The 10,562-nt window shown below is 56.8% G+C and overlaps 4 protein-coding genes across 4 annotated transcripts; 1 reads left to right on the forward strand and 3 right to left on the reverse strand.

Annotated features, from left to right (window-relative positions):
• Positions 1-791: 791 nt before the first annotated feature.
• Positions 792-1,509, reverse strand: BKCO1_5500066 (uncharacterized protein; the record flags this gene model as incomplete). The annotated part of the gene is made up of 2 exons (XM_020277360.1): positions 792-814; positions 885-1,509. The coding sequence occupies 2 exons, from the start codon at positions 1,507-1,509 to the stop codon at positions 792-794; spliced, it is 648 nt and encodes a 215-aa protein (XP_020127065.1).
• Positions 1,510-2,323: 814 nt separating this feature from the next.
• BKCO1_5500067 (hsp70-like protein) lies at positions 2,324-4,755 on the reverse strand (the record flags this gene model as incomplete). The annotated part of the gene is made up of 5 exons (XM_020277361.1): positions 2,324-2,523; positions 2,614-3,052; positions 3,110-4,042; positions 4,093-4,197; positions 4,258-4,755. The coding sequence occupies 5 exons, from the start codon at positions 4,753-4,755 to the stop codon at positions 2,324-2,326; spliced, it is 2,175 nt and encodes a 724-aa protein (XP_020127064.1).
• Positions 4,756-5,778: 1,023 nt separating this feature from the next.
• On the reverse strand, positions 5,779-7,476 carry BKCO1_5500068 (wd40 domain protein; the record flags this gene model as incomplete). The annotated part of the gene is made up of 3 exons (XM_020277362.1): positions 5,779-6,546; positions 6,604-7,388; positions 7,443-7,476. 3 exons carry the CDS (start codon positions 7,474-7,476, stop codon positions 5,779-5,781), a joined length of 1,587 nt encoding a protein of 528 aa, XP_020127073.1.
• A 1,473-nt stretch (positions 7,477-8,949) lies between these two features.
• BKCO1_5500069 (uncharacterized protein) lies at positions 8,950-9,951 on the forward strand (the record flags this gene model as incomplete). The annotated part of the gene is made up of 4 exons (XM_020277363.1): positions 8,950-9,026; positions 9,086-9,178; positions 9,238-9,330; positions 9,390-9,951. The coding sequence occupies 4 exons, from the start codon at positions 8,950-8,952 to the stop codon at positions 9,949-9,951; spliced, it is 825 nt and encodes a 274-aa protein (XP_020127072.1).
• Between the last annotated feature and the right edge of the window lie 611 nt (positions 9,952-10,562).

The raw sequence follows: 10,562 nt of genomic DNA on the forward strand, positions 1-10,562 counted from the left end.
CTGGGGTTCCTAGATCCTGTCCTGAGTCGTGTAGTGTGCTGGACCGTCGTTTGAGGAAGCGATTGTCGCGAGCATCTCTGCTGTGGTTCGCTCAGTGTCGCCCCGGATGCGCTGAAGCCAAGGCGGCTCGGTCCGTGACGACTGTTGCGAGCGCCGAACCTTGCATTATTCCGGGGAGGTGTCTAGGTACCTAAGATGGGATCGTTGCGGGTGGCAAATTGCCCCGTTCGCCTCGCTGAGGAGCGCTGAGTAGCCAGACATCAGCCACTCCCATATGATCCATGACGTCGTAGGGCCAGACCACGATTGAAGTTCATCGCAACCGCTGCACGAACGGGTGGTGGTCGCAAGGGATCGTAATAGTAGAAGTGGCTGATTCTTGTAGATAGACGAGCCCCCTATGGACTAAGCATGTCCTGTCACAAGAACTGGAGCAGCTCTCTATAATCCTTTTGAGTGATGTGGTTGGACTGGCGCTTTTTCCGCATGCTCTGAAGAAAATGATTCCGCTAAAATGACGACCGGATGCTTTTGGTGTTACCCGCAATCTCAGCACTGAGGCTACTCCTGCGGGTCCTCTCTGCTCCTTACCTACACCTTCGGTCGCGTGTATGAATAGCCCGCTAATCGAATCAAGGCATAGCCTCTTGAGGAAGCAAGAAAGGGGAAAAAAAAAAAGGAGTAGCAAGAGATGTAGAAGGTTCAACCCTAACTAGGGACTCCCGATGCCACGTGACTTCACCCACCCTCTTTGGTGTTTTGAAGATAGTTTCCCCAGCACGGAGGTGAGATTAAACCTCCTCGATGAAGATATCTTGTGCACATGTTACTGTCAGCGTTCGTTACGACGACAATGCTGCAAGCAAGACAGTCGTTACACTCACCTTCCTCACCAGCGTCCTCCGCCTCATCCTCCTCGTATCGCGTCTCCTTCTTCACCTTCACCGTGGCGGTGCCATCTTCGCTGCTATTAGCACGAGCCTTGCCCTTGATCTTCTTCTTGGACAGGCTCTCAGCCACAGCGTCGGCACCGGCCTCTTCGTCGTCATCAGAGAAACTGCCCATCCCCGTCGAAGTCGACATCATCGTCTTGGCAGAGCGCTTCTTTCCGGTGCCGCCGGTGCGAGGGGTCTTCTTGGCCGGGGTGCCGGGCGAGCCGTTGACTGCAGCGTTACCGGTACCAGGGACGCGGGCATCGAGCTTGCGCCGGATGGCGCGCATGGCGTTGCTGGCGGAGCCCGGGTGCGACATGCCGGCTAGGCGTGCCATGAGTTGGTAGTCGATCTGTGAAAGCATGGGCCAAACGTTAGCATCATGCTTGACGGCCATAGCCAAAGCGTGAGGCAGTGAGGGGAATCGGACAACAAAAGGAAAAGGAAGGTGAGGTGCAGCGCGAGCATGTTCGTGTGTTGAGGAGCGCACGCGGGGGTGACGGACTTCAGGCGGTGTCTTCATGGCTTGGAAGGCGCAAGCCATGAGCTGCACCTCGCGCTCCGAAAAGCCGCTCATTCTCGGTGTGTCGACGGTGCAGCGGTGAGAGGGGTCGAAATAGCACCGCTAGGGTTGGTCGGGATGTTGTGGAGGAATGACCGAGTAGGGTTGTGGGACGGTAAAAGGTTGAAACTACACCCTCTAAATCAAAGGTTCGGAGGAAAGGTCTTGGTCCGTGTGCAAAGTGTTACAAGACAGTTTCCCCGCATGACGAGCGAACTTTGACCGTGTGGTGACCTGGCATAGCTTGTAAATTCAATACAGCCGTATCGCCGATTCCATGAACCGCGCGGTAAATTTCCACGCCATTGTGCACAGATTGACACACTCGCCCGCTGGGAAGGCTTCACAGCTAAATCTACTGTACAAACTCCCGTGTCCTCTGTACTTCAAAAGTGAGATCAACATCACTCATGAGGGTCAAGGGTTGCAAGGTCCATTGCATCGGGCCACCATTTCTTGCGTTGAACGCAGATGCTCTTACCATGCCCGCTTTTATCCCTAGATTCAAACCTCTACGCATAGAGAGCAACCGTCTCTGATAGGGTCAATTGGTCAGACGGCAATTCAATACGAACATCCGGGAAATGAAAGGAGGCGATGCCACCGAACGTTTAATAGTAAAGAGCTTGGGGGTATGTAGAGGGAAAAAAACAAACAAACAAACAAACATGAAAACATAGAACAATAGGACAACCGATTAAAGAATTGGGCTTCTTGACCCAACTCCAGATTCATCCCTATGTCTTTTGGTCATGGAGCCGATCGCATTTCTCCGTTTCCTGTGCGCTTCTTCCTCCTCTCCCAGAACGCCCGAATGAATTTTGCTACCTCATCTGAACTTCGCAGTGCATCTGCCCATGACCTCACCCTGGCAGACCAGTTCAGCATTGAACTCACTGCCATCCAGCGTGAGATAGATATCGAAGTACACGCGGTAGAATGTGCCTTGTGGCGTGTCCATCCGCTCGAAGTCCTTTTCCAGATTCTTGCGTGACAGATCCGAGGTAAGCGTGACGACTTCCTTGATGCCTGTTCACCATACGGGTTAATTCGCCACTCCACTAACATTCCTGTTTTCATGCGGAAACGGAGAGCCAACACTCCTCGGGTGGGACTTACGGGGATCTTTGGTGTACTCCGGGCAGACGTCGTCGTCGCAAGCGTAAAGAATATCCTCGTACATCAAGGTTGCGCCAGGAGCCACCTGCCGGAAGAAAGAAACCTTGACGGGTTCGCCGATCTTAACTCGCTGGCCTTTCTGGACGAATATTTGGCGAGTAAATTTGCAACGATCCTTGCCATCGAGCGAAGGAACACGGTACTGCTCTGGATGGTGACCCTCTTTGAACGGCTGTAGGGTTGCCATGAGGTAGTGTCTTCGAGCGACACGGTGCGTGATGATGCGCTCGGTGATACCAGCGGTGACTGCACCTTTGACGATGGCAGCCACCGAGTCCATAGGACGCACGACCTTGGATTGGAACTGTGGAGGTACGTGGAGCTTGATCTGCTGGAAAAGATACTCCGATGCACCAAAACCGCCGACGACGAGCACGTTCTGTGAGTCTTGTCAGTATATCTGCATGCACAAGATTGGACATACCCAGAAGCATACCTGAAGGTTCCTGTTTTGCGCCTGGATCGCGATGATCTGGTTCCGCACCAGCTCCAGAATTCTGTTTACCACAGGCTCGAAGCACTGCAGAATCTCCTCGTTCGTGAATGTCATGTAGCCCTCCTCAATACCAGCCTCGGGGAACTCGGCCTCGATACCGACATCAACAGCCCATTTTTGACCGTTGTTTCTGAAATCTGCCTTGATTCTGTTCTCGAAGTCCATGATGCATTTGGCGTACACCTTGCCTGCTGTTTTGGAGCCATCGGGAAGCTTCATCTTCCTAATCTTGGCGCGAAGAATGTTGCTGAAGTTCCGGTTTAGCGCCGTGGAGCCGCAAGAGTCGCCCGAGCCTGCCGTGCACTCCGCGACAGAGAAAGGCTGCTCCTCCTCAACCTCGTAGGCGATCAAATCGACAGTACCGCCACCGCAGTCGACAATCAAGACTGCGTCATGCACCTTGAGGTTCAACAAACCGGTTTTGGAGCAGAACATTGCTGCCGCCTCAGGTTCAGTGATGAGCGTCAGCCTGTTGTCGTTCTCATCCCGGAGGAAGCCGGCCTGAATCGCGGCTGCCCTCGTCGCAGCTTTGCCGGCATCATTCCAGATGGCAGGCACAGTGAGGTAGTAGCGGATGTTGCGCTCCTCGCGATTGAAGACTTCGCCGAGCGTCTTTTGCAGCTGGTTGCGCATCGCCTGGCGCAGGTGGAAAAGGTAGTCGGCCGCAACATCGATCTCAGACTTTCCAGGCGGAAGCGGCGGCAAATTGATTGGATCAATGTAGGTGTTGCCCGAGAGCATCAGCTGAAGCTTGAACCACTCCACCTTCTGCACACCGGGCTTAGGGTAGCCAGTGGGGGCCAAAGCGTCGGCAATGTCTGGCCCCCACCCTACGACCTTCTGATACTGGTCATAATAGAGCACGGTGGGAATCTGGCGAGTGATCAGTATCGGGCAAGTGTTTGGAGCGCAGCCTGACCCACCTTTTGCTTTGTCTGGTTTCCTGCGCCGGGCCATTCAGTGATGATGTCTTCCTTTGCCTCGGTGTTGGTAGCGAAAGCGAAGGCGACGCCAGAAAACGTAGTGCCCTGCGAGCGTGCCGTGTCAGCCGTACAGTCCCGCGGCGGGCAAGCCTTAAGCCAACTTACAAAATCAATGCCGACGATCAACTGGGCCTTGCTCCGTCCCGCACCCTCAACCTCTACGGCCTGCGGACGGGCGTACGCCTGTGGGCCTGCCGGCGGCGGGTTCCCGTATCCACCGTAGCTTGGCTGCTGGGCCTGCGGAGGGTATCCCGGCGGCCCGGCAGGCGGCGGCTGGCCATACATCTGGCCCTGGGGCGGGTAATGGCCTTGGGCGGTGTTGATGGGTGGGGGCGGCATCGGACTCGAGGTGCGCGGCGGGTGGGTGCCGGCAGCCAAGTGCTGACCGGGCGGCGCGTAGGTGTACGAGGGCGGGCGGCCCAGCGGATTGTTGGGATTCATCGGGAGCGAGGTGTTGGACGAGCTGGCGTTGGATGGCGGAGATAGCGAGCTGGTGCTGCCCGGGGGCGGGGTCGGCGTGGTGTTTTGGGCCGCAACGTTGTTGGAAGATCGCCGTCTCGAGCCGCTTACGAGATTTTTGAAGCGAGCGTTCATGGACGACATGAAGGAAGAGGAGGGGGTCGGGCGGGAGGGAGAGTGGGCGAGGAGGGAAAGAAAAGTGAGCGAGGGGCGGGCGCTGAGGCGGGTGTAAGCTGGCAGGCAGAGGTGGTGCTGGCTGCTGCTGCTGCGGCTGAGTGATGTGCACAGTTAGCGGAAGTCAGCCTTGGGACATGGGTTCGCCGGCGGCAATACGGGACTGGCCAGGCTGGCTGCGAGGGCGCGGCCAAGAGCGGGCCGGGTGGCACACTGCGATGCTTTGTCTGGAGCAATAAAGCGGCCTGCGGTGGCAGGTGAGCAGCAGGGCGGCAGGACAGCGGAGCAGCAGGCGGGAGCAGCGAGGGGTGGTGGTGCAAAGAGACGGGAGCAAGGCTGCCCTCTTGAATCCTTTGCGCAGAGGTGAGCGATGCGGCGGTGTCAGCGCGCTGAGCCACGGCGCGCGCACGCTCGATGGCAGGCGGTGATCGCTCTCACATGCTTGGCGCCGCCGCCCGCGGGCCTGCCGCAGCGGTGCGCGTCCATTGCGTTGCATTGGGCTCTGCTGCTCCATTTGCAGTCCGCAGCCTGCCCGCGGCCTCCATCGCACCTGCTTTGCGGCAGCACCGTGTTTGCTGGCCGCCAGCCTCGCGGCCGAGTGACCACCAACAGGTGGGGCAGCTCAACTTCGAGGCCCGTCCACACAACGCCGGCGGCGTGCCGCAGCACGCGCCTTCCCTCTGCCTCTGCCAGCAGCATCGCCGCCTGGTAGGTCCCGCTCTACCCGACTACATAGTTCGCCCGGCGTCCGTCGCCCTCGGCCTGTGGGCCATCGCGGCAGCAGTTGTGGCCTTCGCACTGACAAATCACCGCCCGTGCTTCGCGCGCAAATCGCTCTGTCTTGTGCTGCCTGACCGCAACATCCCTGCAGTACGCCACCAACACCAAGAACCCATACGTCCGTGTGCGCCCTCCCAGCTGTCTGCCAGAGGTATGCCCATCGATCCCGCTCATCTGTGTGTGACGCCAAACCGAGTCTCGCCCGTTCCGCCCTCAGAAGCACTCGGAATCTTGCAGCGGGTCCCTTAGGTGCCTCTTTCCGAGGAAGGTGTCCTCCAGCACTGTACTCTCGGCAGAGTTCTCATGATCTTCAAGAGACCCTGAGTCTTTCAGCGCAGGCACTGGCGTGCGGCCCGTCAATATGTTATATAGCGAGTCTTCGCCCTCATCCGTGCTGCCAGGCGTGCCAGGACGGCTGCTAGAGTGCTTGAATTTCAGCATGGCGTCTTTGCCGTCCGGCCACACCGTCACAAAGCCATGGGAGTTGCCAAGAACCAAGGACGGGCGCCTTTCTGCGCCATAACGCAGCCACTGGGCCTCCAACTTGCCGGTCGGCTTCTCAAACGGCACATTGACTACTCTTGCGCCTTCCCTCCCCAGATCCCACAGGTAGATGATTGCATCATCTTGCACGCATTGAATAAGAAGCAGAGTTGGAATGCTGGTATGCCAGTAGAGACTCTTGACAGGCGCATGCTGTATGAGAACTGTCCGCGCCACAAGCCTCGTCAAGTCCCATAGCCATACACATGTTGGCATAGAGTCGTCCCTGGTGGCGATGAGGTCCCCGCTGATGTTGAAGGCAAGTGTAGATATGCCCATCTTAGGAACTGTCTCCGCCGCGGTGGCCTGTGCAACGGGCGGCGAGACTGGCTGAGGTACCAACGTATACTCGCGCATCGGGGACACCTGCTCCTGCCAAACCTCGCCTGCCGAGAGCTGGACGGCAGACGTGTGGTCTAGGAACACGGCCGGAGAGAACTTGTAATCAAGTCAGTTCAGTTCAGCTGGGCGATGGACATGTTTTCTGCGACCTACTGTTCGTATGCTGAGCAGTGTCACCCGTTGACTGTAACCGCCAACTGCGAGATAGTCTCCTCTTGGACTCCACTCAATGCTTTTGATGCCCAGTCCACGGATTTCCTCGTCCTCATCTCCGCTGTATGTCCTGTAGAGGTGGCCATCCGCTGTATACACAAACAGCTTGAACCCTACGCTTGCAGTGTCCCAAATGACCAGCCATTTCCCGTCGGGACTCCATTGAAGGCCTTGAGCGTCGCTGCTTGGCAGTGTGACGGTCTTGAGCAGGAAGTACGTGCCGGGTGCATGTAGGGTCAGTGTGTCCTGTGGCCCAACCCTGGAGAGGAGGGCAAAGACCTGGTCGTGGGGTCGGTATCCATATCCCCTCGAGTCTCTGTAGTATTTGGGATCTCTAATCTCCACACTACGGCCAGTCTTTAGGCACCACACGGTGACCCGAGCCCCGAAGTCGGAAAAAACAAGAACCTCGTTCTGTGAGGAGCCAAACTCCACGTTCGATATCTTCCCCATGCCACCGCTGCCATTGTCAATGACGGCTTTCCAGCGAGAGTCGGTAATGTCCCAGACGCGAACGGTGCGCTCGTCGGCGAATAGAAAATGAAGACCGTGACGGCTGGTGGCTTGCGACCAGCGTATGACAGGCGGGTTCCTGGCAGAGTATTCAGTGGACAAAGGTATGCTGCGGACAATGGAAAGCGACGAGGCTGCGCGGATTTGTAAACGGTTGCCAGCCACGGCGGCTACAAACGCGCCATCGGGAGAAGCGACAGGATGCAAGGAAGCTAGACAGGCATTAGTGTTGCTTGTCTCAAGCGAGTGCACGGGGATCCGGGTACCTTTGGCCTGCTCAGAAACTTGTAGTGGATCCATGTTGTGATGTCGGTAGCAGTTGTTTACTGTTTCCCGTTGTTAGCCCGATGCCCTGCCCAACACCTAGTGCGCGCATCGCCGAAGTCGTTGCCGCAAGGTACCATCACCCTGCAGCCCGCCAAGCCCTACACCTCCACCATAACCTACCCAGTAGAACGAGGCTCACTCATCTCAACGACACAACCTTTTAGTTCTGATGTCCCCAGCTGGTGTTCTGCCTCGGCTGCAGCAGAACGGCTAGACTCAGACAGGGAACCTTCCAAGCTGTCTGATCCAAGGCCGATCGCGAGGCGTTACTGGATATGAAGACCATTGTATATTGCCACGCGCACGATCACTCCCCGTCATTCCGCTCTCACCAAAACTGGCTCTCTTCCTTGCCATGCTGGCGAAATCTCTTTTCGGTCGCGGTGGTGAAGTATTCAGGGAATCCGAAACTGGTTGTATCACATTGACAAATTACTACCTCCGGGCGTGTGGAAAGGGAATTCTATCAGCAAACGTCAGCGCATCCATCTTTACCCAGCTGGAGAATAAGATAGCACTGCCCTCCAGGCACCTAAGGAGCCATCCATGCGGCTATGGAAGTATTGCTCAAGACATCGCCCGGAAGTCAATACCAAGGACGGCGCGCTGACATGCACGCACGCCAAACCCTTACTGACCGGTGCACCCATCAGCGGCCGGTCGCGCTACAATACAGCCACATGCAGCCCACATGGATATCACTCGCAATGGCTTGCTCAGTGCAGAGATGGTCCCGAAAGCAGCCCCTGCTCCCGGTAAGCTTGAAGCTCAGGAAAGCGCACATGGGCGAAAACGCTCCTCACTGCATCGTCGGCATGTTCTGTCCGCTTCAAGTCCCTGATGTTCTTGGAGAGAAGGTGCTTATGGCAGAGACAACTCACTCGCAGCGACCGGGCGCGGCAGAGGTGGCACGCCGGCGTCACGGTCATGAGTGCCGCTTCCATGTACGGCGGCCGCGCTCGCCGCAGCGCGGTCACGCCGCGTCGGTAACTCTGCGCGCGAAGGCACGCCTTGCGTAGCGCGCTCAGAAAGTCGGCGAATGGCGGTGGGCCGGCCGAAGATGCTGGGCCGCTGCTGTATGTAGCAGTGACGTTGCGGCCCGCGGCGGCGTCACTTCCCCACGAGAGGGCAGCAACTGCCGCCACTTCCCCATGAGAGAGCAGCAACCGCCGTCGCCCCCTCCAGCGCGCACATACAGCGCAGGTACGCTGGAACTCCTCGCAGTTTCCGTTGAGCTGGACCGCTACGTATATAATCGCGCCGCCCGCCACCTCGCAACCTTTTCTCACCAACATTGTTCTTGGAATTATCACAGCCCGACAACTTTGTTACGTTTTGTTCATCCATCGATCCCCATTGCCATTCAGCAATCAGCACTCAGCAATCAGCATTGACGTTGCTTCAACCACCCGATCCAATTTCGACTACTTCTCAATTCTCGTCACCATGTCCTTCTTCGTCCTTCTCGTCGTTGGTGTCCTCACCAATTCGGCTTCTTTGAAGTCAGTGTTCAACATGACGACGTAAGTTGATCACCTTCCACTTCCCACTCTTCCACAGCATGCTGACAACCCTCAAAAAGTCTGGCGGCCATCAAGCCCATCCTCTCTGCCATGCTCCTCGTTGGTGTCTTCGCCAATCAGGCTTTTGCGAGATTGACGTTCAACATGACGACGTAAGTTGATCACCTTCCACTTCCCACTCTTCCACAGCATGCTGACAACCCTCAAAAAGTCCGGCGGCCATCAAGCCCATCCTCTCTGCCATGCTCCTCGTTGGTGTCTTCGCCGATCAAGCTTCTGCGAGATTGGCCTTCAACATGACGACGTAAGTTGATCACCTTCCACTTCCCACTCTTCCACAGCATGCTGACAACCCTCAAAAAGCCCGGCGACCATCACGCCCTTCCTTGTGCCTGCTTCCACAACTGTTACCACGACCGAGGCATTCTTCATTCCGGGCAACACTTCTACCACCGTTACGACCGTTACGACCGCCCCCTCGATGACGTCTGCGCCTGTCCCTTCGATGACGTCTGCGCCTGTCCCTCCGATGACCACTGCGCCTGTCCCTTCGATGGCCACTGCGCCTGTCCCTTCGATGACCACCGAACCTTACACCACCCCGGGACAGTTCCCGTTCGACGGCACTCCCTACGGCATCGGTGACGTTATGACCGGTCCCCCCAATGACTACGAATTCCACCCTTGGGTCACGGGGTTTGCGCCTTTTGATTGGTTCAACAATGTGTTTGGACTCGGTTGGTATGAAAGACGTGAATGTGGATGCTCTGAATTGGACTGTCTTCAAGTCTGTGCATCGGTCTGGGTTCGAGCGCAAGAAATGCGCGATGCTCTATTCTCTGGAGCGAGGAAGGTTGAATCAGGTTCTGCCTGGTGGGCCATGGTTGTGGCCTGCATGACAGGTTTTTTGATCATGTGGCTCTAGGCTTCGAGCTTCATGAAGTGGTTGGAACGGAACTGGCCCTCGATTCAACCAATGTCTTGTACTACCCCAAATTGTATGACCCCTATAGCTAGCTTCCTAAATTGAACAGACTCCCCTCCTACTTTGTCTTCACTGCTGTGACTTGTCTTTTTTTGTTTCACGTGCAGCTGAAGCCAGTGACCGGATGTGAAAGCAAACTTGACTATACTTCTTCATGGGCAGCTGAAGCAGATGGCCGGATAGGAGCCTTCCCATATTGCCCGCGGAGCAACTGCTACTCTGCCGCCTTGCACAGCTGGGGTCGGTACGGAGAGCAGAACGACGGCAGCCGGCCTCGACCCAGAAAAAAAAAGGAGGAGGGGCGAGGATGGTGGATGGGGTGGAAACAAGCACGCGCATTGCGCCGACTAATGCGGAGGTGCGGATGTCCTTTTCCCCTTTGCAACTCAATCATGGTTGCTGCTACGGATACAGTGTGTGTGTGTGTGGGGGGGTTCCCATAAGGCTGTGCTGCCGCCGGACACGACACCTATGACGTCCTGAGCCCCGGCTGGAGCGGACTGACGTACTGATGGAAGCGGAAGGCATGTGTAGGTATGTATGTACATACA

Source organism: Diplodia corticola (genome assembly GCF_001883845.1).
Source record: "Diplodia corticola strain CBS 112549 chromosome Unknown scaffold55, whole genome shotgun sequence".
NCBI lineage: Eukaryota > Fungi > Ascomycota > Dothideomycetes > Botryosphaeriales > Botryosphaeriaceae > Diplodia > Diplodia corticola.